The 27,302-nt window shown below is 51.4% G+C and overlaps 1 protein-coding gene, 1 long non-coding RNA gene and 1 pseudogene across 5 annotated transcripts in view; 1 reads left to right on the top strand and 2 right to left on the bottom strand.

Annotated features, from left to right (window-relative positions):
- Window positions 1–18,526, bottom strand: part of LOC129460626 (uncharacterized) — a 35,248-nt gene extending 16,722 nt beyond the window's left edge. The window contains exons 1-3 of one of the 2 annotated variants that reach the window (XR_008650276.2): window positions 18,403–18,526; window positions 17,652–17,795; window positions 15,652–15,766 (exon numbers count right to left, since the gene is read on the bottom strand). This is a non-coding gene — a long non-coding RNA (uncharacterized lncRNA). The remainder of the gene's footprint in view (window positions 1–15,651; window positions 15,767–17,651; window positions 17,796–18,402) is intronic. The other variant, XR_010114944.1, reaches the window with a different exon arrangement.
- PHETA1 (PH domain containing endocytic trafficking adaptor 1) overlaps window positions 1–27,083 on the top strand; it is a 45,142-nt gene extending 18,059 nt beyond the window's left edge. Inside the window, exons 1-3 of one of the 3 annotated variants that reach the window (XM_055238733.2) lie at window positions 18,855–19,416; window positions 21,513–21,638; window positions 24,310–27,083. In XM_055238733.2, the coding sequence (XP_055094708.1) occupies window positions 24,346–25,083 (738 nt within the window). In that variant the 5' untranslated portion in view covers window positions 18,855–19,416; window positions 21,513–21,638; window positions 24,310–24,345 and the 3' untranslated portion in view covers window positions 25,084–27,083. Of the gene's footprint in view, window positions 1–18,635; window positions 18,835–18,854; window positions 19,417–21,512; window positions 21,639–24,309 lie in introns of those variants that run through there. The other 2 variants (XM_063614526.1, XM_063614525.1) reach the window with 2 other exon arrangements.
- Window positions 684–5,910, bottom strand: LOC129460610 (heat shock cognate 71 kDa protein-like; annotated as a pseudogene).
- Window positions 27,084–27,302: the final 219 nt, after the last annotated feature.

Raw genomic sequence — 27,302 nt, 5'->3', positions numbered from 1 at the left:
GGTGGCATGCACCTGTAGTCCCAGCTACTCAGGAAGCGGAGGTGGGAGGATTGCTTGAGTCCAGGAGGTTGAGGCTGCAATGTGCCATGATTGTGCCACTGCACTGCAACCTGGGGAACAAAATGAGATCTTGTCTCAAAAAAAAAAAAAAAAATGTAGGGTATCCATACAAGGGAACATGATTCAGCCATAGAAGAGAATGAAGGACTGATACACGCCACAATGGGATGAGCCTCAAAACCACGATGCTAAGAGACAAAGCCAGTCACAAAGAAACATGTAGTGTTGATTCCATTCATATGAAATGTCCGGAATAGGGAAACCCATAGAGACGGGGAGCAGATGGCTGGTTGCCAGGGGTTGGGGGGAGGGGCAATGGGGAGTGACTGTTTAATGGATACAGGGTTTTTCCTTTTGGGGTGATAAAAATGTTTTGGAACGATCAATGCTTCCAATTATCAAAGTAAAAAGGAAAAATAAAAGTTTTGGAACTTGATAGAGGTGGTAGCTTCATAATGTTGTGAATGTACTAAATGCTGCTGAATTGTTCACTTTATTTATTTATGTATTTATTTCAAGATGGGGTCTCGCTCCATCACCCAGGCTGGAGTGCGGTGGAGCAATCATGGCTCACTGCAGCCTCCACTTCCTGGGCTCAAGTAATCCTCCCACCTCAGCCTCCTGAGTAGCTTGGAATACAGGTGCCTGCCACCCAGATTGGCTATTTTTTTGGGAGGTGCCAATTTTAAATAGTTTTATTTAAGACATTGCATTTTCCACTTACAATACAGTGCTTATAAACTACAATGTTACTTCCACATGTTCCATATAAGCATTGAGAATGTCCAGTAATGTACTCTAGCAGCTCGACTTCATTTATTTATTTATTTATTTATTGAGAGAGAGTTCCACTCTGTCACCTAGGCTGGAGTGCAGTGGCACAATCTCTGCTTACTGCAACCTCTGCCTCCCCGGTTCAAGTGATTCTCCTGCCTCAGCCTCCCGAGTAGCCAGGATTACAGGTGTGCACCACCATGGCCAGCTAATTTTTGTATATTTAGTAGAGACAGGGTTTCACCATGTTGGCCAGGCTGATCTCGAACTCCTGACCTCAAGTGATTCACCTGTCTCAACCTCCCAAAGTGCTGGGATTACAGCCGTGAGCTACTACACCTGGCCCCTAGCAGCTCAGCATTAAAACTGCCACAGAATTTGTTACAAATTTGGGTTCTTCAATGTTTTGGCTATGTGGAATCATGTGATCTTTATATTGGGGTTGGCTTAATCAACCTTTTTTTTTTTTTTTTGAGATGGAGTCTTGCTCTGTTGCCCAGGCTGGAGTGCAATGGCGCCATCTCGGCTCATTGCAAGCTCTGCCTCCTGGGTTCATGCCATTCTCCTGCCTCAGCCTCCCGAGTAGCTGGGACTACAGGCACCCGCCAGCACGCCCGGCTAATTTTTTGTATTTTTAGTAGAGACGGGGTTTCACTGTGTTAGCCAGGATGGTCTCGATCTCCTGACCTCGTGATCTGCTCACTTTGGCCTCTCAAAGTGCTGGGATTACAGGGGTGAGCCACCGCGCCCGACCTAATCAACCTCTTAAATGGTTGTCCCTGAGGAATTAGGGACACGACATGTTTCTTTGTGACTGGCTTTGTCTCTTAGCATCGTAGTTTTGAGGCTCATCCCATTGTGGCGTGTATCAGTCCTTCATTCTTTTCTATGGCTGAATCCCTGAGGAAGTAGGGAAGTAGAGGGAGGAGCTCCATTGCCAGGGACTTCCCCAGGTGAGCCTCCTAGCGGTCCTCCTGCACTTGGGTCCAGCTTGGTAATGATGGGGTTACAGCCTTTCTCCAGCTCTTTCTGCTGATGATCAATTTCTTCCTTCTCCGTCATCTGATTCTTATGGAGCCAGTTGATAATTTCATTACACTTGTCAATAATCTTCTGTTTGTCCTCACCATTAATCTTGCCTTGAATTTTCTCATCTTCAGTGGGGGCTTTCCTGTTGAATGCATTGGATTCAAGTGAATTCTTGACCCTCTGCTTCTCATCTTCAGCTTTGTACTGCTCATCTTCCTGGACCATATGCTCAATGTCCTCCTTGCTCAAACGGCCCTTGTCATTCATTAGTGATAGTAATCTTGTTCTTTTTTCCTATACTAGTTTTTATTTTTTTGAGACATTGCTGTGTTGCCCAGGCTAGAGTGTAGCGGCGCAAATTCGGCTCGTTGCAGCTTCAACTTCCTGGACTCAAGTAATCCTTCTGCCTCAGCACCCCCAAGTAGCTGAGACTACAGGTGCACCCTATCACACCCGGCTAATTTTTTTTTTTTTTTTTTTATGGAGTTTTGCTCTTGTTGCCCAGGCTGGAGTGCAATGGCGTGATCTCAGCTCACTGCAACCTCCGCCTCCCAGGTTCAAGCGATTCTCCTGCCTAAGCCTCCCTAGTAGCTGGGATTACAGGCATGTGCCACCATGCCCGGCTAATTTTGTATTTTTAGTAGAGATGGGGTTTCTCCATGTTGGTCAGCTTGGTCTCAAACTCCCGACCTCAGGTGATCCACCCGCCTCGGCCTCCCAAAGTGCTGGGATTACAGGCATGAGCCACCACGCCTGGCCTACACCCGGCTAATTTTTTTGATCTCAAACTCCTGGGCTCAAGCAATCCACTTGCCCTGGCCTTCCAACATGCTAAGATTACAGGCGTGAGCCACCACACCAAGCTTCCTGTACTTTTGTCCACAGCAGAGACACTGAGGATGTCACTAGCATCAGTGTCAAGTGACTTCAGTGTGAGGAACACTGCCACAGGAAGTATGCCCGTGAGTTCAAACTTGCCAAGCAGGCTGTTATCCTTGCTCACGGCACCCTCGCTTTCATAAACCTGAGTAAGCACAGCAGGCTGGTTGCCAGAGCAGGTAGTGAAGGTCTGTGTCTGCTTAGTAGGAATGGTAGTATTATGCTTATCAAGAACTGTTGTGACTCCGCCAGCAGTTTCAATGGAAGGGAAAGAGGAGTGACACCCAGGAGCAATGAGTCTTGAACATTTTCTGGTTTGTCTCCAGATCAGATGGCTGCCTGAGTAGCTGGATCGTAAGCAACAGCTTCATCAGGGTCAATGCTCCTCTGCAGTTTTGTTTGTTTTTTTGAGACAGGGTCTCGTACTGTTACCCATGCTGGCGTGCAGTGGCACAGTCATGGCCCACTGCAGTGTCAACCTCCTGGGCTCAAGTGATCCTCCCGCCTCAGCCTCCCAAACTGTTGGGATTACAGGCATGAGCCACCATGCCCAGCCTTCAGTTCTTTTCTATTGAAGAAGTCTTGGGCAAGCTCTGAATCTTGCAGTTAGAAGCCGAACCAGCAACCAGGGTGATGTCATGAATCTGTGACTTGTCTAGTTTGGCGTCTCGAAGGGCTTCTTCTACGGGGTCCAGGATGCCATGGAACAGGTCAGCATTCAATTCTTCAAATCGGGCATGGTAATGGAGGTATAGATGTCAATTCCTGCCTAGAGAGAATCAATCTCAATACTGGCCTGGGTGCTGGAAGACAGAGTACACTTTGCACGTTCACAAGCCGCATGAAGGCGTGAGGGCAGCTCTCTCTTTTTTTTTGAGACGGAGTCTCCCTCTGTCACCCAGGCTGGAGTGCAGTGGCCTGATCTCTGCTCACTGCAATCTCTGCCTCCGGGTTCAAGCAATTTTAGTGCCTCAGCCTCCTGAATAGCTGGGATTACAGGCGCCCACCACTACGCCTGGCTAATTTATGAAAAAAAAATTTTTTGAGACAGAGTCTTGCTGCTGTCACCGATGCTGGAGTGCAATGATGCGATCTTGGCTCACTGCAACCTCTGCCTCCAGAGTTCAAGTGATTCTCTTACCTCAGCCTCCCAAGTAGCTGGGATTTCAGGTGCTTGCCACCACACCCAGCTAATTTTTTTTTTTTTTTGAGATGGAGTCTCACTCTGCTGTCCAGGATGGAGTGCAGTGGTGTGATCTCAGCTCACTGCAACCTCCGCTTCCTGGGTTCAAGCGATTCTTCTGCCTCAGCTTACCGACTAGCTGGGACTACAGGCACGTGCCACCATGCCCGGCTAATTTTTTGTATTTTTAGTAGAGTTGGGGTTTCACCATGTTAGCCAGGATGGTCTCAATCTCCTGACTTCGTGATCCGCCCGCCTCAGCCTCCCAACATGATGGGATTACAGGCATAAGCCACCATGCCCAGCCACACCCGGATAACTTTTTTATTTTTAGTAGAGACAGAGTTTCACCATGTTGCCCAGGCTGGTCTTGAACTCCTGACCTCAATGATCCATCCACCTTGGCCTCCAAAAGTAGTGGGATTATAGGCATGAGCCACCATGCCCGGCCAGCTCTCCTGTTCTCACTGAGGTCCTTCTTATGCTTGCACTTGAGCTCAGCAATGCAACGGCTGTCCATTTGGTTGCAAAGTCTTCTCCACCTTCTCCAGTTGTAGATTTTGACTTCAAAAATTTCATCCTCAATAGTGAGGACTGACACATCAAAAGTGCCACCTCCCGCACACCTATAGTCCTGCTAATTAGGAGGCCAAGGTGGGAGGCTCTCTTGATCCCAGGAGGTTGAGACCAGCCTGGGCAACATAGTGAGAGCTCATCTCTACAAAAAATAAACAAAAATTAGCTGGGCATGGTGGCAAACACCTGTAGTCCCAGCTATTTGGGAGGCTGAGGTGGGAGGATCGCTTGAGCTCAGGAGAGCCATGTTGCAGTAAGCCAAGATCGTGCCACTGCACTCCAGCCTGTGTGACAGAATGAGACCTTGTCTCAACAAATAAAATAAAATAAAATAAATGAATAAAATTTTAAAAAGTGCTACCTCCCAGATCAAAGATCAGCACATTTCTTTCAGCTCCAACCTTTTGGTTTAAGCCATAAGCAATAGCAGCAGCAGTTGGCTTGTTGATAATTCTAAGTCCATTGAGACCAGCTATTAGTTCTAGCATCTTTTTGGTAGCCTGATGCTGAGTCATTAAAGTAGGCTGGCACTGTGAGCACAGCATTGGTAACAATCTTCCCAAGGTAGGCTTCTGCAATTTCCTTCATCTTTGTCACAACCATAGGGGACATCTCTGGATAGAAGTTATTTGTTTTGAGACAGGGTCTCGTTCTGTTGCCCAGGTTGGAGTGCAGTAGCGTGATCATGGCTCACTGCAGCCTTGACCTCCCAGGTTCAAGCTATCCTCCCGCCTCAGCCTCCTGAGTAGCTAGGACTAGAGGCACACGCCACCAAACCTGGCTAATTTTTGTATTTTTAGTACAGACAGGGTTTCACCATGTTGCCCAGGCTGGTCTCGAACTCCTGGGCTCAAGCAATCCACCTGCCTCAGCTTCTCAAAGTGCTGGGATTACAGGTGTGAGCCACCACACCTGGCCTGAAGCTTTTTGTTTTTCCCTTGTTCTCTCCTTGGACCTTGGGCCTGCCAGCATCACTCACCACCATGAAGGGCCAGTGCTTCTTATCAGACCAGACAACAGTATGATCAAATCCACATCCAATAAGACGTTGGTCATCAAAAACTGTATTGTTGGCGTTCATTGCAACTTGATTCTTTTTGGCATCACCAATCAATAGTTCAGTGGCCGTAAAGGTGACATAGCTTGGAGTGGTTCAGTGTCCCCAATCATTGACAATTAACTTTACCTCTTTGTGCTGGACAATACCCACACAAGAGTTGGTGGAACCAAGATCAACACTAAATGCAGAGCCCTTAGAAAATGGCTGCTGTGGCATGCAGGCCTGGCTCGGAGTGAAGAGAGACATAGGAACGCTAAAAGCAGTGGCCATATTCAATGAGACTCTAATTAAAAAAAAATTTTGGAGAGATGGGATCTCGTTGTATTGCCCAGGCTGGTCTCTAGCTCCCGGGCTCAAAGTGATCCTCCCGCCTTGGCCTCCCAAAGTGTTAGGATTACAGGCATGAGCCACCATGCCCGGCCCTAAATTATTCACTTTAAAATGGTTAACTTTTTGTTTTGTGAATTTTACCTCAATTAAAAAAAAATGAATAAAAGGAACCCCCCGCACCCCCCCACCAAAAAAAAAAAAGCCAGGCTCTTGCTCTCTGATTTCTGCCTCCTTCACCCAGGTCAAACTTTGACTCCAGGCCGGGCGCGGTGGCTCACGCCTGTAATCCCAGCACTTTGGGAGGTCGAGGTGGGTGGATCACGAGGTCAGGAGATCGAGACCAACCTGGCTAACACGGTGAAACCCCATCTCTACTAAAAATACAAAAAAATAGTCGGGCGTGGTGGCGGGCGCCTGTAGTCCCAGCTACTTGGGAGGCTGAGGCAGGAGAATGGCGTGAACCCGGGAGGCGGAACTTGCAGTCAGCCGAGATTGTGCCACTGCACTCCAATCTGGGTGACAGAGCGAGACTCCGTCTCAAAAAAAAAAAAAAAAAAAAACTTTGACTCCAACATGAGGGGCTCTGAGAACCAAGATTCACAGGCCCCCTGGAATTTCCCCCACATCAAGGCCCATATGTCCGTATGCCTGGCATTTTCCTTTCCTGGTGAACGTCTAGACTTGGGAACACTCCACCTTGCCCTTCCTGCCCTGGGAATGATGCCAGTGTTAGTGTTGGCCCAGAATCCAGGGGCTCCACTGATACTGCCTGGTAGCCTTCTCCCTCCACATCTTCCCTCTGCACTGGCTTCACTATCAGGCAGGCTCTGTCCCATCGGGGCAGGTGTTGCTCCTCCCACTTAACAGGGTCTCAGGTCTGAGCCAGCCATGGGTCACATGTCTATCCTTGAACCCCTCATCATAGTCAGGGGCACAGACCGCTCTGATTGTGCGGAGGGAATGGGCAATATGCCTTCCATGGAATTGTGTGTGTGTGTGTGTCTTTCTGGGGGCACCACACATCTATTCTCCAAGGTCCACAAGCCCTGTCTCCCCTGAAAAGAGTGAAGCCCAGAGCAGGGAGGGGCTTCCCCAGGATCATACAACCAAGAGTCCCTGACCTGACCAGGCATTCATTTCCCCATGCCGTGGGTCAAAGGCTCAGGGACCTTCTCTCTGATTGTGACCAACAATGCATTGAGCCAGGGCAGACCTGTGAAATGTGAGGCACACACAAAGTATGGGATCTGAGTTTGCTGACAGCATGGTGGAAGTGGATAAGAGGCCTTGGGGAAGGGGACAGGGTTTGGGAAGCTCAGCGGGAAACCCTACCCTGCTAGAACATCCATAGCCAGGGCTGGGCTGGGAGCCTGCCTTCCCATGAGAAGGCGGGACTGTCTTTTTGTGGGTACTCTCTTCGTCTAACAAGCACTTAGTGAAGACCTGCTGTGTGCCACATGCTGGGAACATGGCAGTGCTAAAACAAAAACCTTAGCTTTCATGGAGATTACATCCCAGAGGTGTGCTCCATTCATCCCACAAGCATTTACTGAGCACCTACTGTGTGCTAGGTATGGAGATAGGTGTTGGAGATCTGGTGGTGGGCAAGAAGATAAAGATTCCTGTGTTCTGGACACCGAACAGAAAAATAAACAAGAAACTTCTCAGGCAGTGATGAGAGCTGTGGAGAAAATGAAATCAGCGAGGGTTGGCAATGATGGGGGTGGCCATAGAGCAGGTAGTCAAGAAGGCCTTCCTAGAAGAGGTGATATTGGCTGTTTCACATGTAATGAGTCTCTCCGCATGTTTAAAACCAAACTTACACTCCTTTCTCTGAGTCCTGGTCCTGTCCCCCTGCTCAAGCTGCTGAGATGTCCAGACCAGGAACCTGGCCACTGCCTCGATTCCTCCCATCCCTTCACCTCCCACTTCTAACCTGTGACCATCTTGTACAGTTTTTCAAAGCTGTTCCCTTTTCCAAGCCACCATTATCTTTCACTTGGACCCAGCCAGCATCTTTTGCTCAGAATCTCAATGTTTGAGAGGCATCCAGGTGGTTGCATGTACTTCCTCTCCTTTTTGAGATGGAGTTTTGCTCTTGTTGCCCAGGCTGGAGTGCAATGGTATGATCTTGGCTCACTGCAACCTCCGCCTCCCAGGTTCAAGCCATTCTCCTGTCTCAGCCTCCCGAGTAGCTGGGATTACAGGCATGCGCCACCACGCCCGGCTAATTTTGTATTTTAGTAGAGATGGGGTTTCTCCGTGTTGGCCAGGCTGGTCTCGAACTCCTGACCTCAGGTGATCTGCTTGCCTCTGCCTCCCAAAGTGCTGGGATTACAGGCATGAGCCACCATGCTTGGCCTCTTCCTTTTTTTTTTTTTTTTTGAGACAGGGTCTCGTTCTGCTAACCAGGCTGGAGTGCAGTGGCGGGATCACAGCTCACTGCAGCCTCAACCTCCCAGGCTCAGGCGATCCTCCCACCTCAGCCCCTCAGTACCTGGAACCACAGGTATGTGCCACCAAGCCTGGCTAATATTTTTATTATTTGTAGAGATGGGGGTCTCCCTATGTTGCCCAGGCTGGTCTTGAACTCCTGAGCTCAAACAGTCCTCCTGCCTTGGGCTCCCAAAGTGCTGGGATTATAGATGTGAGCCACTGTGCACAGCCTCTTACCTTTTTTTAATTGTGGAAAAGTACACATAACATACAACTTACCATTTTATCCTGGATCTGGTTTGGTGTCTGACACACACACACACACACACACACACACACACTCCACACCTCTGATTTTAACCATTCTAAACTGCTAAACTGTACAATTCAATGGCATTAAGTACATTCACTTTGTTGGGCAACCATCACCACTATCTAGTTTCAGAACTTTTTCATCCCCGCAAATGGAAACCTCATGCTGGTTGGCAGTTATTCCTTACCTACCAACCCTGGGCAACCACAAATATTTCTTGCTCTATGGATTTCTCTCTCCTGCTTATTTGTTTTGTTTTGTTTTGAGACAGAGTCTCACTTTGTCACCCAGTCTGGAGTGCAGTGGTGCAATCTTGGCTCACTGCAACCTCCACCTCCTGGGTTCAAGCGATTCTCCTGTCTCAGCCCCCTGAGCAGCTAGGACTACAGGCATACGCCACCATGCCCAGCTAATTTTTGTATTTTTAGTAGAGGTGAGGTTTCACCATGTTGGCCAGGCTGGTCTCGATCTCCTGACCTCAGGTGATCCGTCCGCCTTGGCCTCCCAAAGTGCTGGGATTATAGGCGTGAGCCATCGTGGCTGGCTCTCCTGGTTATTTAATGTAAATGGAAACTTTATTTCTTTTCATGGCTAAGCACTATTCCATCAAATGGATGTACCACAATTTGTTTCTCCATATATCTGTGGATGAACATTTGAGTTGTTGCTAGTTTCTGGTGTTTCTGAATAAAGTTGCTATGAATAGTCGCATACAGGTCTTTGTGTGGTCATGTTTTCATTTTTCTTTGGTAAATACTTTCTTTGGAGTGGGATTATTGGGTTGTACATGGTGAGTTTCTGTTTTTTTTTTTTTTTTTTTTGAGACAGTCTTGCTGTCACCCAGGCTGGAGTGCAGTGGTGCAATCTCAGCTCACTGCAACCTCCGCCTCCCAGGTTCAAACAATTCTTCTGCCTCAGGCTCCTGAGTAGCTGGGACAACAGGTGCACGCCACCACGCCTGGCTAATTTTTGTATTTTTAGTAGAGACAGGGTTTCGCCATATTGGTCAGGCTGGTCTCAATCCTGACCTCAGGTGATCCACTCGTCTTGGCCTCCCAGACTGCTGGGATTACAGGCGTGAGCTACTGCACCCAGCCTTTTTATTTTTTTTTTTGAGATGGAGTCTTGCTCTGTCACCCAGGCTGGAGTGTGGTGGTGCGACCTCAGCTCACTGCAACCTCCACCTCCCAGGTTCAAGCGATTCTCCTGCCTCAGCCTCCCAAGTAGCTGGGATTATAGGCGCCCACCACCACGCCCAGCAAACTTTTGTATTTTTAGTAGAGACGGGGTTTCACCATGTTGACCAGGCTGGTTTCAAACTCCTGACTTCAGGTGAATCCGCACACCTCAGCCTCCCACAGTGCTGGGATTACAGGCATGAGCCACCTTGCCTGGCTGAGTTTCTGTTCATTTTTACAAGAAATTGCCAATTTGTTTTCCAGAGTGGCTATACCATTCTACCTTCCCATTAGCAGTATGGAAGTTCAGTTGTTCCACATCCTCACCAGCACTTGGTGTTGTCAGTCTTTTTAATTTTGGCCTTTCTAATTGGAACATGGAATTACCTCATTTGGTTTCAATTTGCATTTCTCTGATGTGTAATGACACTGGGCATCTTTTCATTACTTATTAGCCAGTGTATCATATTATAGCTTTTTTTTTTTTTTTTTTTTTTTGAGATGGAGTCTCACTCTGTTGCCCAGGCTGGAGTGCAGTGGTGCAATCTTGGCTCACTGCAAGCTCTGCCTCCCAGGTTCACGCCATTCTCCTGCCTCAGCCTCCCAAGTAGCTGGGAGTACTGGCGCACGCCACCACGCCCAGCTAATTTTTTGTATTTTTAGTAGAGACGGGTTTTCACCATGTTAGCCAGGACGGTCTTGATCTCCTGACCTCGTGATCTACCCGCCTTGGCCTCCCAAAGTGCTGGGATTACAGGCATGAGCCACCATACCCAGCCCATATTACAGCTTTTTATAAAATATCTGTTAAAATCTTTTGCCTGGGCCCGGCATGGTGACTCACACCTGTAATCCCAGCACTTCAGGAGGCTGAGGTGGGAGAATTGCTTGAGTGTAGGAGTTCGAGACCAGCCTGGGCAACATGGTGAAACTCCGTCTCTACCAAAAATACAAAAAGAAAATTAGCCAGGCTTGGTGGCGCATGCCTGTAGTCCCAGCTACTTGGGAGGCTGAGATGGGAGGATGGTTTGAGCCTGGGAGGCAGAGGTTGTAGTGAGCAGAGATCGTGCCACTGCACTCTAGCCTGGGCAACAGGACCAAACCCTGTCTCAAACACACACGCACACACACACACACACACACATTATCTTTTGCCTGTCTTTAGATTGGGTTGCTTATCTTTTTATTAGGTTGTAAGACTTCATTATATAGATCTGGCATTCAGATTCTGTCAGATATATATATCAAGAAAAATTTTTTTCTCAGTTAGTTTGTGGCTTATCTTTTTGTTTCTCTGATGGTATCTTTCCTTTCCTTTTTCTTTCCCTTTTCCTTCCTCCCTCCGTCCCTCCCTCCCTCCCTCTCTCTCTCTTTTTTAACAGGTTTTAAAAACAACCTTTATCTTTTTTAAAGTCAATATGGGCCAGGTGCAGTGGTTCACACCTGTAACCCCAGCACTTTGGGAGGGTGAGGCCAGTAGATCACCTGAGGTCAGGAGTTCGAGACCAGCATGGCCAACATGGCAAAACTCTGCCTCTACTAAAAATACAAAAATTAGCCAGGCATGGTGGCACACACCTGTAGTCCCAGCTACTTGGGAGGCTGAGGCAGGAGAAATGCTTGAACCCGGGAGGTGGAGGTTGCAGTGAGCCTCCGGCCTGGGCAACAGGGCAAAATCCTGTCTCAAAAACACAACAAACCTACTGAAGTCCAATTTTTAATTTTTTCTAGTTGATGCTCTTTGAGTCTTAAGAAATCTTTCTCTATCCTAAAGTTGTAAAGATTTTCTATTTTCTATTTTATTATTTTTAGTTCCATTTTTTTTTTTTTTTTTTTGAGATGGAGTCTTGCCCTGTGGCCCAGGCTGGAGTGCAATGGCGTGATCTTGACTCACTGCAACCTCCATCTCCTGGGTACAAGTGATTCTCCTGCCTCAGCCCCCCAAGTAGCTGGGATTACAGGCATGTGCTACCAAGCCTGGCTAATTTTTTGTATCTTTTTTTTTTTTTTGAGATGGAGTCTCGCTCTGTCGTCCAGGCTGGAATGCAGTTGCGCAATCTCAGTTACTGCAACCTCCACCTCCAGGGTTCAAGCAATTCTCCTGCCTCAGCCTCCCAAGTAGCTGGGACTACAGGGGCATGCCACCACGCCTGGCTAATTATTTGTATTTTTAACAGAGCCAGGGTTTCACCATATTGGTAAGGCTGGTCTCGAACTCCTGACCTCAGGCGATCCACCCGCCTCGGCCTCCCAAAGTGCTGGGATTACAGGCATGAGCCACCGTGCCTGGCCCAATTTTTTGTATCTTTAGTAGAGATGAGGTTTCACCACGTTGGCCAGGCTGGTCTCAAACTCCTGACCTCGTGATCTGCCTGCCTCGGCCTCCCAAAGTGCTGGGATCACAGGCGTGAGCCATCGTGCCCGACCTTATTTACTTATTTTTTTAGAGACAGGGTCTCACTCTGTCGTTCAGGCTGGGGTGCAGTGGCGTGATCCTAGTTCACTGCAGCCTTGACCTCCTGGGCTCAAGCGATCCTCCTGCCTCAGGTTCCTGAGTAGCTGGGACTACAGGCATGCACCACCACACCCAGCTAATTAAAAAAAAATTTTTTAAGAGATGAGTTCTTACTATTTTGCCCAGGCTGGTCACTAACTCAGGCGATCCTCCCATCTTGTTTGGCCTCCCAAAGTGCTGGGATTACAGGCGTGAGCCATTGTGCCTGGCCACCCCTATTTTCTTCTAGAGATTTTAGAGTTTAGCTTTTATGTGTAAGAGTTTGATTTATTTTGAGTTAATTTTTATGTATGGCATGAGGTAAGTATCAAGGCTGTTTTTTTCTATATGAATATCCAGTTATTCCAGCTCAATTTGATGAAAAGACTAATCTGGATTTTTCCCTTCGAATCTCCATTTTTCCCATTACTTAGGTCCAAAAGTTGAGAGTCCTTTTTATTTTTATTTTTTATTTTTTGTAGAGATGAGGTCTCCACCCACCTTGGCCTCCCAAAGTCCTGGGATTGCTGGTGTGAGCCACTGTGTCCAGCCCTGGGTAATATTTTTATTATTTGTAGAGATGGGGTCTCCCTGTGTTGCCCAAGCTGGTCTCAAACTCCCAGGCTCAAGTGATCCTCCTGCCTCAGCTTCCCAAAGTGCTGGGATTACAGGTGTAAGCCAGCGTACCTGGCCCTGGAGTTATTTTTTTTCTTTTCTTTTTTTTTTGAGACAGAGTTTTGCTCTGTCGCCCGGGCTGGAGTGCAGTGGGGCGATCTCAGCTCACTGCATCCTGTGCCTCCCGGGTTTAAGCAATTCTCTGCCTCAGCCTCCCGAGTAGCTGGGATTACAGGCACCCACCACTGCGCCTGGCTAATTTTTTTTTGTATTTTTAGTAGAGACGGGGTTTCACCATCTTGGCCAGGCTGATCATGATCTCCTGACCTCGTGATCCACCCACCTTGGCCTCCCAAAGTGCTGGGATTACAGGCGTGAACCACTGTGCCCGGCCCCTGGAGTTATTCTTAACTCCTTTTCTTCCTTCCTCTCTCTCTCTCTGTCTCTCTCTCATTCCCCACATGCGACATATCATCAAATTTGACATATATCTTAAATATATATTAATGTGGTTTAGCTGTGTCCCCACTGAAATCTCAACTTGAATTGTATCTCCCAGAATTCCCATGTGTTGTGGGAGGGACCCTGGGGGAGGTCATCGAATCCTGGGGGCCGGTCTTTCCCGGGTTATTCTCATGAGAGTGAATAAGTCTCATGAGACCTGATGGGTTTATCAGGGGTTTCTGCTTTTGCTCCTTCCTCATTTTCTCCTGCCGCCACCATGTAGGAAGTGCCTTTCGCCTCCCGCCATGACTCTGAGGCCTCTGCAGCCACGTGGAACTGTAAGTCCAATTAAACCTCTTTTTGGCTGGGCACGGTGGCTCACGCCTGTAATCCCAGCACTTTGGGAGGCTGAGGAGGGCGGATCAAGAGGTCAGGAGTTCGACACTTGGACACAGGATGGGGAACATCACACACCGGGGCCTGTTGTGGGGTGGGAGGAGGGGGGAGGGATAGCATTAGGAGATATACCTAATGTAAATGACGAGTTAATGGGTGCAGCACACCAACATGGCACATGTATACATATGTAACAAACCTGCACATTGTGCACATGTACCCTAGAACTTAAAGTATTAAAAAAAAAAAAAAAGAGGTCAGGAGTTCGAGACCAGCCTGGCCAACATGGTGAAACTCCATCTCTACTAAAAATACAAAAAATTAGCCAGGCATGGTGGCAGCTGTAATTCCAGCTACTCAGGAGGCTGAGGCAGGAGAATCACTTGAATCTGAGAGGTGGAGGTTGCAGTGAGCTGAGACTGCACCACTGCACTCCAGCCTGGGTGACAGAGTAAGACTCCATCTCAAACAAAAACAAAAACAAAAACAAAAAAACCCAAAAAATCTCTTTTTGTTCCCAGTTTTGGGTATGTCATTGTCAGCAGTGCAAAAATGGATGAATACAGTAAATTGGTACCAGGAGTGGAGTGTTGCGGAAAAGATAAGCAAAAATGTGGAAGTGACTTTGAAACTGTAACAGGCAGAGGTTGGAACAGTTTGGAGGGCTCAGAAGGAGACAGGAAAATGTGGGAATATTTCAAACTTCCTAGAGACTCGTTGAATGGCTTTGCCAAAATGCTGATAGTGATAAGGACAATAAAATTCAGGCTGAGGTGGTCTCAGATGGAGATGTGGAACTTGTCGGGAACTGGAGCAGAGGTGTCTTGTTATGTTTTAGCAAAGAGACTGGCGGCATTTTGCCCCTGCCCTAGAGATCTGTGGAACTTTGAACTTGAGAGAGATGATTTAGGGTATCTGGTAGAAGAAATTTCTAAGCAGCAAAGCATTCAAGAGGTAACTTGCAGGCTGGGAGCGGTGGCTCAAGCCTGTAATCCCAGTACTTTGGGAGGCCAAAGTGGGCAGATTACCTGAGGTCAGGAGTTCAAGACCAGCCTGGCCAACATGGTGAAACCCTGTCTCTACTAAAAATACAAAAAATTAGCCATGTGCAATGGCGTGTGCCTGGTGCCAGCTACTCATTAGGCTGAGACAGAAGAATTGCTTGAACCCAGGAAACGGAGGTTGCAGTGAGCTGAGATCACACCACTGCACTCCAGCCTGGGCAACAGAGCAAGACTCTGTCTCAAAAAAAAAAAGAAGAAGTAACTTGTAATAGAAAGAGGCTGCAGAAATTTGCATTACGTAGCAAGGAGCCTAATGTTAATCCCCAAGACCATGGAGAAAATCTCTCCAGGCCATGTCAGAGAACTTCCCGGCAGCCCCTTCCATCACAGGTCCAGAGGCCCAGGAGGAAAAAGTGGTTTTGTGGGCCAGGCCCCGGGTTCTTGTGCTGTGTGCATCCTAGGGACCTGGTGTCCTGTGTTCCAGCTGCTCCAGCCATGGCTGAAAGGCACCGACACAGAGCTTGGGCTGTGGTTTCAGAGGGTGGAAGCCCCAAGCCTTGGCAGCTTCCACGTGGTGTTGAGCCTGCGGGTGCACAGAAGTCAAGAATTGAGGTTTGGGAACCTCCGCCTAGATTTCGGAAGATGTATGGAAACGCCTAGATGCCCAGGCAAAAGTTTGCTGCAGGGGTGGGGCCCTCATGGAGAACCTCTGCTAGGGCAGTGCAGAAGGGAAATGTGGGGTTCAGAGCCCTCACACAGAGTCCCTACTGGGGTACTGCCTGGTGGAGCTGTGAGAAGAGAGCCACCATCCTCCAGACCCCAGAATGGTAGATCCACTGACAGCTTGCACTGCGCGCCTGGAAAAGCCACAGACACTCACCACCAGCCCGTGAAAGCAGCCAGGAGGAAGCCTGTACCCTGCAAAGCCACAGGAATGGAGCTGCCCAAGACCGTGGGAACCCATCTCTTGCATCAGCGTGACCTGGATGTGAGACCTGGAGTCAAAGGAGATCATTTTGGAGCTTTAAAATTTGACTGCCCCACTGGATTTCAGACTTGCATGGGCCCTGTAACCCCTTTGTTTTGGCCAATTTCCCCCATTTGGACCGGCTGTATTTACCTAATACCTGCATCCCCATTGTATCTAGGAAGTAACTAGCTTGCTTTTCATTTTACAGGCTCATAGGCAGAAGGGACTTGCCTTGTCTCAGACGAGACTTTGGACTGTGAACTTTTGGGTTAATTCTGAAATTAGTTAAGACTTTGGGGGACTGTTGGGAAAGCATGACTGGTTTTGAAATGTGAGGACATGAGATTTGGAGGGGCCGGGGTGAAATGATATGGTTTGGCTGTGTCCCCACCAAAATCTGAACTTGAATTGTATCTCCCAGAATTCCCACGTGTTGTGGGTGGGACCCAGGGGGAGGTCATTGAATCATGGGGGCCAGTCTTTCCTACGCTATTCTTGTAATAGTGAATAAGTCTCACGAGATCTGAAGGGTTTATCAGGGGTTTCCGCTTTTGTTTCTTCCTCACGTTCTCTTGCCACTGCCATGTAAGAAGTGTCTTTCACCTCCCGCCATGATTCCAAGGCCTCCTCAGCCATGTGGAACTGTTAAGTCCAATTAAACCTCTTTTTGTTCTCAGTTTCGGGTATGTCTTTATCAGCAGTGTGAAAATGGACTAATACATATATCCACTAAATATATATCTATAATTAACCACTTCTCTCCACCTCCCTTGCTCCACTCTAAGCCACCACCATCGCTTGCTTGGACTACTGCAGTAGTGACCTCTCTGATCTCCTAGCTTCTACTCTCATTCCCTGCAGTCCATCCTCCCACAGCAGTCAGGGACCATGTTAAATCTAACACAGACCATGTCCCTCCTCTGCTCAAAACCCTCCCATGGCTCCTCATTCTTCTTAGAGTAATGATCTAAGTAAAGAGCAAAATTTTTCCTCTGGTCCTTAAGCCCCTAGGTCACCTGGCTTTCTGGCTTTGCCAATAATCTCTGATTTATGGTGTTTTTTTTTTTTGTTGTTGTTGTTGTTGTTGACAGAGTCTTGCTCTGTCACTCAGGCTGGAGTGCAGTGGTACAATCTCAGCTCACTGCAACCTCTGCCTCCTGGGTTCAAGTGATTCTCCTGTCTCAGCCTCCCAAGTAACTGGGATTACAGGTGTACACCACCATGCCTGGCTATTTTTTTTTTTTTGTATTTTTAGTAGAGACCGGGTTTCACCATGTTGGCCAGGCTGGTCTCGAACTCCTGACCTCAAGTGATCCACCTGCCTCGGCCTCCCAAAGTGCTGGGATTATAGGCGTGAGCCACTGCGCCCCGCCAGTTGACCTGTTTTCCTACTATTCTTCCTTTTGCTCACTTGGCTCCCCTGGTCTCCTCGTTGTTCTTCAAACATGCCCAGGATGGCCCCATTTCAGGGCTTTTGCACTTGCTGTTCCCTCTGCCTGGGACATCCTTCTCCCAGATAGCCACATGGCTCCCTCCCTCATTCCTCCAGGTCTCTCCTCAGAGAGGCCTTCCCTGACCACCTTGTCTAAAAGCTGCACTTCCAGCCTGGGCAAGATAGCAAGACCCCCCATCGCTACAAAAAATTTAAAAAAATTAGCTGGGTATGGTGGTGCATACCTGTAGTCCCAGCTACTTGGGAGGCTGAGGTGGGAGGATCGGTTGAACCCAGGAGTTCAGGTTACAATGAGCTGTGATTGTGCCACTGCACTCCAACCTGGGTGACAAAAAAACAAAACAAAAAAACCCTGCACTCCCAGGCTTTCTGCCCCATTGCCTTAGTGTACAGTCCTAGCATGAATCACTTCCAGAACTCACTTGTGTTGTCTTGATTCCTGGCTGCACCTACTTACCTGGTTCAGGAACAGTGCCTGGCACACAGTAGGCACTTAGTGAGAGGCTGTACAATGGAGAGCTGACCCTGGTCTGTCCTGTTCTTCCTGCTTTCAGGCCAGGACTGAATAGTGATTGGGAGGTGGCGGGTGGTGGAGAAGAGGCTGCAGGAACAGGAAGGAAGGGTTCAAGGAGGTGGAACTGTGTTATTTTGGGCAGGGCAAAAACAACAGCAATTCCTATTTCTTGAGAGCTTTCTGTTGTGCCGTGCACTTTACATATCACAATCGTCTTTATTTTCCGGATGAGGAAACGGAGGCTTAGAGAAGTGAAATGATTTCTCTAAGCTCACACAGTGTTCAGTGGCCTAGTGCGACTTGAACTCAAGTCTGCCCAATTCCAGAACTTTCTCTCCACCTGGAGCCAGGGGAAGCTTGCGAGGCGCCCTGTCCGTATAGCACAGTGTTGTATGCAAATGTCCTGGATTCAGCTGCTTCTTCTGCCAATCACACATTTTTCAGGAGTTAGAGCTATTTTTCTAATTTAACTGGGCATTAAATTTGCTAAACCTGGCAACCCAGGTTTAGCAAATGTATTTATTATTTGTAGAGATGGTGGTCTCCCTATGCTGCCCAGGCTGGTCTAGGCTCAAGCAATCCTCCTGCCTTGTCCTGGGGGTAGTTCGGACTTAAGCCTAGGACTTCAGCAAATGGCCCGCCCAGGACCCCAAATGCTTTTGCAGGCTAATCCACGACCTGGGCCGGTCCTTACCTTTGGAATCGCAATGAGCTTCGCGGGCTGGAATCCTCTTTTCTGGGCCAGGGCACTGGGGAGTCGCGAGCCAGGAGCGGACCCTTTAAGAGTGATTTCGAGGGCGGGCTCACGGGGGCGTGGCGAATCCGGGGGCGTGCCGGTTCGGGGCCTGCCAATCGGGAGGCGGGAAGAACGCGGGGGCGGGCCCGGCGCGAGCAGGCTGGGAAGGGTTAAAGGGGCGCGCCCGTGGGTCGCGGACTGTCCGGTTGCTCCCGCCTCCTTCCGTCGGATCCGCTCTCTCCCGCGGCTGCGCCGGCCCGGCCGCCCAGGAGACAAAGCGCTGCCGCCGCCGTTGCCGCCGCCGCAACCGGGCCAGTCCCGAACCATGGCCGGGCCACCCGGCAACCTCGCGCCTCCCGTCCCGTCGCCGCCCTAGGCCTGCGCTGCGAGGTAAGGCGGGCCTGGCGGGGGGACCTGCATGGGGACACGGGACCCGGGTCGGGCCGCCCTGGGCCTCGGGGTCCCCCGGCCACCTGGAGAGCGCGTTGCGGGGATCTTCCCCGCTGGGACTCCGCACCAGTGGTCACTTCTCCAGCTGTCGAGGCGAACTTCGCCGATGACCACCCTCCCCTCCCTCAGCCCATAGGGACGTCTGCCGCTGGTGGGGACTGCGGACAAGCCCTCCATTCTGCCGCTGATCACCCATCTGGGGCCCTGGCTGTCCTTTAAGGAACTTAAGAGAGCTCCCACGCACAACACACAAAGGGACAGAGGGCAGCCGGGAGCAGGGCCACACCTGGAGAAGCAGCCCCTGCCGTGGGCAAGGGGGCTGCCTGTGTCTGGACGGCGGTGCTGGCGTGTCTCTGGGGTCCCTGCTGTGGCGGTGACGGCCAGGCTGCTCTTTAGTGTTCTTGGCACACATGTTTTTCAGCCTGTGCCTGCCACACCCTCTTCCCCACGCCCGCTGCTGGGGGACACTGAGAGCAACTGGATTCAACCCCAGGACCTGCGGTTCTGGCTTCTTTCGTTGAAGTGAGTGCCAAAATGCCATGCTTCAGTCTCCCAGGAGACCTGGGTTCAGGGGCCAGCTGTGCCCCTGGAGATCTTGGATGAATTATTTGCCTTTTTGACAGCTCTTTCCCTGAAAGCTCACTACCCACCAAGTATTTTGCAAAATGACTCTTCAGGAGTAAATTCACTCAGCTCTTAGAGGGATGGAAATTAATGTCCCCATTTTGCAGATGAGGCTGAGAAAACCCCGACTCACAGCAGCTAATATTTGCAATCCGTTTCCCATAGTTTGCCAGTGGGTTTTCCTTCTTTTAGCTCATGAACCCTCGCCACACAGCCCAATTTAACAGATGAGGAAACTGAAGCTTGGAAAGGTGAAACGACTTGTCCAAGGTCCTCCACCCTGGACCTGCGGAGGCAGGAACTTTGCCTTGGGAGCAGAGCCGGGCCAGGCTCCCTCCAGCTTCCTGTCTGGCCATGGGCTGTTGAATCAGCAGCAGTGCCCACAGTGGACTCTGAACTTCTTGGAAAACAGTGTGGGGAGATAAGGCAGGGGCCAGGCCTTCGCTCCAGGCAAGGCTGGCGCCTGTGCCCCTGCAGCTTCCTGTCTTCCCCGTTCTGGTGGAGGCAGGGGTCATGGGCAGAGCTGGGTCCTGTGCCTGCTGGTGACCTTGAACCAGTTTGGCCTTCATCTAGGCAGTTGGGGGAGGAGGGTTGCTGAGCAGGAGGGAAGTTGCTATTCCTTTGGCCTTGATGGGGTGGAGAGACCCCAAGATCAGCTCCTTTATTTGGGTGGCTTGCCTGGAGCATGTAATTTTGGGCACAGTTGTATGCCTCTGGCCAACTTATTGAACCTCCCTGTGTCCATTTCCACATCTGTGAATGTGGGGTGAGACCCCTTGTCTTGGGGCTGAGAGGTTTCAGAAGATACCTGCAGAATGAATCAAACAGCTGTGTGAGTACCTACTGCATGCCAGGCACTGGAATTCAGACCACAAACATTCCTGCAGGCAAAAATGACCCAGGTATTAATTTCAGGTGGAGGCACAGGAGAGGGACTGGGGGGCCTCTTGTGCATAGGGTGGCCAGGGACCACCTCTCTGAGGAGGTGACAGCTAGGCTGAGACCAAAGGATGGGGAGCTGGCCTTGTGAAGACCTGCAGGCAGACAGCTGGGACCAAGTCTCAGAGGTGGGGATGTGTCTGGTGTATCTGAGGAACAGAAAGGAGGCCAGGATGGCTGGAGCTGAGTGAACAAGGGGGAAAGAGATAGAGAAAGGGAACTTGGAAGCCATGGGAGGCTTGGATTTTTTTTTTTTTTTTGAGACAGAATCTCACTAAGTCACCCAGGCTGGAGTGCAGTGGCTTGATCACTCCCAAGTTCAAGGGGTCCTTCCATGTTAGCCTCCCAGATAGCTAGGACTAGAAGCTTGTGTCACCATGCCCAGCTATTTTTTTTTTTTTCTATTTCTTATAGAGATAGGGTCTTGCTATGTTGTCCAGGCTGGTCTCTAACTCAAGCAATCCTCCCCCCTCAGCCTCCCAAAGTGCCAGCATTACAGGTGTGAGCCACCGCACCCTGCCTAAGGATTTAATTTTATGCTGAGAGAAGTAGGGAGCCATGGGAGGGTTTAGAGCAGAGGAGGAGTGTGATTGGACTTAATTTTCACAGGATCCCTCTGTGGGGAGTGGATTTTAGTGTGGCTCGGAGAAGAGCCTGGGAAGGAGGCATGGATCTTACCTTGAGGATCATGGACAGGGAGGGGCAAGGAGACTTGTGAGGAGGCTACAGCAGCTGTCCCAGTGAATGGTGATGGGGCCTAGAATGGGGAGGTGGAGTGGACAGATCAGGCAACTGATTTGGAAGATGCCGGAGAGGGGGGTCAACTGGACTTGATGTGTGATCAGATGTGGGGGTGAGAGGGAAACCAAGGGGCCATTTGCTGAGATCAGAAGCACGACACGGGGATGTTTGGGGAAAAGCCAAGAAGAATGTGAACTGCAACTGCGCTCAGCAGGCACTGTGTGCCTGGCCCCATGCTCCGCAAAGTCCATATAGTCACTCTATCATTGTCATAACAGCCCTGACTTAGGCACTGTTACGATCCCATTTTACAGATGCAGAAGCAGAGGCCCAGAGAGGTGAATAGCCTGCCTGGGGTCCCCCAACCCGGATGCTGCAGAGCTGACATTTGAATCCAGAGAAGAGTGAGCTGAGGCTGGAGCTGAGCAGAGGGCAGGGAGGCAAGTGGTGGCCTGAGAGGCAGGAGTGGAACTGGGCGAGCAGGGCGGGAGGGTCCTGTGAGAACTGGGGCCAGCATCCACATGGGAGTTGATGGGTGGTGGTGTGGGGAATGCGTGAATCCCTGCGGCTTAGAGAGGGACAGCTGTATCTGAGAGGCAGGGTGGGGATTCAACACCTGGAGACTTTGGGGGCTCTGGCCTTGGCCCCCCACTAGGTCAGGACGAACTGACCTTAGTTTCTTTTTTTATTTTAAGTTCCATGATACATGTGCAGAACACGCAGGCTTGTCACATAGGTATACGTGTGCCATGGTGGCTTGCTGCACCTATTGACCCATTCTCTAAGTTCCCTCCCCTCACCCCCCATCCCCCAACAGGCCCCGGTGTGTGTTCTGCCCCTCCCTGTGTCCATGTGTTCTCATTGTTCAACTCCCATTTATGAGTAAGAACATGCAGTATTTGGTTTTCTGTTCCTGTGTTAATTTGCTGAGGATGATGGCTTCCAGCTTCATCTATTTCCCCGCAAAGGACATGATCTCATTCCTTTTTATGACTGGGTAGTTTTCCATGGTGTGTATGTACCACATTTCCTTTATTCAGTCTATCATTGATGGGCATTTGGGTTGGTTGATCTCAGTTTCTAAGTCACAACTCATGTTCCCTCTTCTAGGAAGCCTTCCTTGACTGCCTATGTGGGTGACAGGAGGTGGCAAGGACAACCCCCTCCACCCTAGGACAGGTAGTCCGACAGGGCCTCACTGTGGTCACCTGCTCCTAGGAGAGCCACCTCCCTGACCTCATTCCACCAGGCTCTGAGAAAGACGCCACCCAGGCAGGGGAATGAACACTGAGTGCCTACTGCGTACCAGGACTTTATATGCTTTGCTTTTTGAAAAATGTAGCTACCATCCTATGCAGGCTGAGGTTCTGCAGTGGGAGATAAGGTGGGCTCTCAAAATGGCCATGGAAAACCCCAAGGGAAGGTAGCCAGGCCAGAGACGCAGATGCCACCTCCCGACAAGTCCTTCCTGGCCAGCGTTGCCCCATCGTATACTCCTTGGGGGAAGGTGGATGGGGTCACTGTGGCTGACGGCATGGAGTTAGAGTCCTCTATGCTAAATGGCACGGGACGCCCCCCTGCCCCTCCTTCCTGTAGGTCAGCCTAGCCCTGGGCCTGCATCTTTCCCCAGATTCTTTCTTTTTTTTGAGATGGAGTCTGGCTCTGTCCCCAGGCTGGAGTGCAGTAGTGCGATCTCGGCTGACTGCAACTTCTGCCTCCTGGGTTCAAGCAGTTCTCCTGCCTCAGCCTCCCAAGTACCTGGGATTATAGGCACCCCCCACAATGCCTGGCTATTTTTTTTTGAGATGGAGTCTTGCTGTGTCGCCCAGGCTGGAGTGCAATGGCGCAATCTGGGCTCACTGCAACCTCCGCCTCTTGGGTTCAAGTGATTCTTCTGCCTCAGTCTCCCAAGTAGCTGGGATTATGGGCGTGCACCACCTCACCTGGCTGTTTTTTTGTATTTTTAGTAGAGATGGGGTTTTGCCATGTTGGCCAGGCTGGTCTCGAACTCCTGACGTCAGGTGAGAAGGATTGGCCTTGGCCTCCCAAAGTGCTGGGATTACAGGTGTGAGCCACCGTGCCCAGCCCCTGTCTTACTATTTTCCATAGAACATGAGACTACCTGGCAGACGTCTTATCTGTTTGTTACCTGTCTGCTCCCTTTCACCTGCCAGTGGCATTTCAACACCACGAGGGCAGGGACCCTGTCCATCTTTTTTTTTTTTTTGAGACAGAGTGTCACACTATTGCCCGGGCTGGAGTGCAATGGCATAATCTCGGCTCGCTGCAACCTCCGCCTCCTGGGTTCAGGTGATTCTCCTGCCTCAGCCTCCTGAGTAGCTGGGATTACAGGCGCCCACCACCACACCTGGTTTATTTTTTGTATTTTTTAGTAGAGAAGGGGTTTCACTGTGTTGGCCAGGCTGGTCGACCCTGTCCATCTTGTTATTGCTATATCCCTAGGCCTGGAGCAATGCCTGGTACACAATAGATGCTTAATAAACATTTCATGAATGAAGTCAATCTCTACAACTCTCTGAAGTTGGTTCTGCTCATCCATTTCATGGATGAACAAACCAATGTTGAACCACAAAGTCAGGGCTGGGACCTGGCAGGGACTGCAGAAGGCCAGCTGGTCTTGTTCTTGGGATGATGGAAACAGCAGCGCCTGAAATGAGGCCTGGGTTTGGATTTCAGCCCTGCCCAACCTGCTTTGTGACACCAGGGAAGCAGTTAACCTCTCTGTGCCTCTGTTTCCTCATCTGTTGAACTGCAGCCAGGCCAGTCCCTGTGACCTAAGGTCTATTGTGAGATAAAGTGAGTTTATTCCTCTGAAATGTCTGGCATGCAGCAGGAACTCACAACATTATTTCAGGGATACAGGAGGGTAGGAGGTTATGAGGCTGTCTGGGGAGGCCTGTGAGACCCAGGTTCTAGTCCTATCTCTGCTTCTTAGGAGTTGTGGGCGCATGGGCCGGCTGCTTCCAACCTATGAGCGTCAGTTTCCTCATCTGTGAAACGGGGATGTAGAGTGGCTGCAAGGTCCCCCTGGGGTACTGGGTGACCTAGCGTCAGTGGCCTTGTGCATAACAGCCCTTCTGTGGGGCCCAGGCCCCGGGATCCCCTCCAGGCCCCGCAATTGCGACCATGAAGCTGAACGAGCGCAGCCTGGCCTTCTACGCCACCTGCGACGCCCCGGTGGACAACGCAGGCTTCCTGTACAAGAAGGGCGGACGGCACGCGGCCTACCACCGGCGCTGGTTCGTGCTGCGCGGGAACATGCTCTTCTACTTCGAGGATGCGGCCAGCCGCGAGCCCGTGGGCGTCATCATCCTGGAGGGCTGCACCGTGGAGCTGGTGGAGGCCGCCGAAGAGTTCGCCTTCGCTGTGCGCTTTGCGGGGACCCGGGCGCGCACCTACGTGCTGGCCGCTGAGAGTCAGGATGCCATGGAGGGCTGGGTCAAGGCCCTGTCACGTGCCAGCTTCGACTACCTGCGGCTGGTGGTGCGCGAGCTGGAGCAGCAGCTGGCGGCTGTACGCGGCGGGGATGGCACGGCCCTGCCCCAGGCCCAGTCCCTGCCCTTGCCCCCGTCCCTGCCCTCTGCCCCGGCCCCAGTCCCGTCCCTGCCCTCTGTCCCGGCCCCGGGCCCAGCCCTGCCCCGCCGGCCCAGCGCCCTCCCGCCCAAGGAGAATGGCTGCGCTGTCTGGAGCACTGAGGCCACCTTCAGGCCTGGACCCGAGCCCCCTCCACCACCGCCTCGCCGCCGGGCCTCGGCACCCCATGGGCCCCTGGACATAGCTCCCTTCGCCCGGCTGCACGAGTGCTATGGCCAGGAGATCCGGGCCCTGCGCGGCCAGTGGCTCAGCAGCCGGGTCCAGCCCTGAGGCCACCAGGGCGCCTGTTTTAGGGGGACACAAGCTCCACGCCCTCTGGGACAGGCCCGGTCCTGGAGAGACTGGGGGAGCAGGTCCTGAGGGAAATCATGGGCAAGGCTAGCCTCCAGGCCCTGAATGGCCTGGTTTTGGGGGATGCAGGCTCTGAGAAGGTGGTGGATTCTGAGTGGGCCTTTAGGACCATGTGACTCAGAAGGCCTACCCTTAAGGGAAACGTCACACGCAACACTAAGGAGAATCCAGGGCCTGCGGGGGAGGTTTCCTGAGAACTCTGGCCCCAGGCTGGCCTGAGCTGCCCGGCAGAGGCCTGTGCTGGCAACAGGCATTGCCGGGCCTGCAGCTCAGAGGGTCACTGGGACTGAGGACGATCTGTGGCCTGAAAAGCAAATGCAGTTAGTGCAGCTCCTGACCCGGCCTTCAGGGTGGACAGAGCGAGTATCGGTCGTGGCAGCCACACCTGGGCCTGGCCTTGTTCCAGGACCTGCCAGAGGAGCTGGCCTGGCTCCATGCCTGCCTGCCTCCAGGAGCAGGACAGTGGCTTGGAGGGTAGTGACTGGGGACACAAGTGCAGGTGTTAGTGCAGGACCGGAAGGGCGAGGTGGCCTGGTCCCCGGGGCTCTTGGCCTGGGCCAGCTGAGGCAGGACTCTGCCAGGTCCCCTGCCAGTCCTCATGGTGGTGCTTCTGGTGGCAGTGGCTCTCTGGCCGCGGGCCCTGTCTGTGTCTCCGTGGTGGCTCTCACAGGGCTCTCCAGACACTCCTTGACTGCATCCTTCAGTCTTGGCCCCTGGGCCTGGGGCCCCTTGGGAGCTTGCCTGACCTCCCTTCCTGGGCTGGGTAGCCATGGCCTGAGGTGACCTTCTAGCAGGTTCCCCCAGGGAGGGGAGGCCACCAGCTGACTCACCGCCTAGGAAGGCCCAGGTGCTGACCTAGTGGTGGAGAAAAAACAGCCACACACCGAGTGCGGCTTCCAGAGTTCCTCTTCAGCTCCAGGCAGCCCCCTCTAACATGTCCCCTCCTGAGCTCAGCCCCCACCCCCATACTCTTGGTGGGGACCAGGTCTTGCTTGGCTTCGGGGCTGACCACCGGTCCCCTTTCTTCTCACCACAGTGCCCATTTTTCATCCAGGGAGAACCTTGGGGCTGGGACACCTCCTGGCCCTCACCCTGGGTCATGTTTACAGTCCTCAGTGCCTCACACCGGGGGCCCCCTGAGGACACCTCCACCCTGACCTTGATTTTCCCAAATGCTGCCTCTTGGTGACAGACTTAGCCTGAAACCCCTTCCTTCTGTCTCTGGAGACCCTCAGGCTTGGGGAAATATGGAGTGGGGTGTGTCTGCAATCAAGGCCTCTGCAGCTCACGGCTGGCCCGGTGGGCTGGGACTTCCGTCTGAATTTTAAATACTTAGGGTTCATTTTTTTTTTCTGGCAACAAAGCTTGATGTTTTCACTGCTTTAGTTTCCTGTTTGCTGGTGGGAGGGGATATGGTCTGTGACTCTGGACTTGGTCTGGGGGAACAGTTGTCACTGCCCCTGGGGAGAGGGGCAGCTTGGGTTGGAGAAGCACAGCCAGAGACGGAGCCCCTCGAGAGGGATCCTTGGCTGCTTCATTGTCTTCCCCCCAGCAAGCCCTGCTGTCCTCCACAGGCACCTCTGGGGTCTTGGTACGGTCCCTGCTCACCTCCTTCCAGAGTCCTGAGTGGTGTGGGTGTGGGTGACACAAGATCTGGGGCTTGGGAGGGGTTCAGAGCTGCGCAGAGCCCTGTGTCCTGGCAGACTCAGCTGGTGGGCTGGGGTGTTAACCCCAGTCCTGGCATAGGTTTACAGACTCTCAAGGTACGTTGGCCCTGGTCTCCTGGGAGAGTGGGGTGAGGGATGTCCCATACCAAAGCACAAGGTGGGATCAGGCTGCCTCCTGGGTTGGGTGTGGGGGGAGCTGTCCGGCAGCCTGGCAGGGAGATGCAAGGGCTAAAATAAAATTTTGTCAAGTAATGGCTGATTGTGTCATTTTTTTCCCCATCAAAATCCTTGATTGATTTCCCTGGCAGAGCCCAGAGCAGGCTGTGCAAGGGCAGGGACTAGTGTGTGGTCCCACATGGCTGGTGCTCTGCCAGGCACGTTCTCACTTCTCAAGACAGATGCTGGTCCCATTTTACAGATGTGGAAACAGGCTCACTGAGGTTATGAAACTTGCCAAAGCCACGTAGCTGG

Source organism: Symphalangus syndactylus, chromosome 13 (assembly GCF_028878055.3).
Source record: "Symphalangus syndactylus isolate Jambi chromosome 13, NHGRI_mSymSyn1-v2.1_pri, whole genome shotgun sequence".
NCBI classification, from domain to species: Eukaryota; Metazoa; Chordata; class Mammalia; order Primates; family Hylobatidae; genus Symphalangus; species Symphalangus syndactylus.
This window is presented reverse-complemented; position numbering and strand designations above follow the sequence as displayed.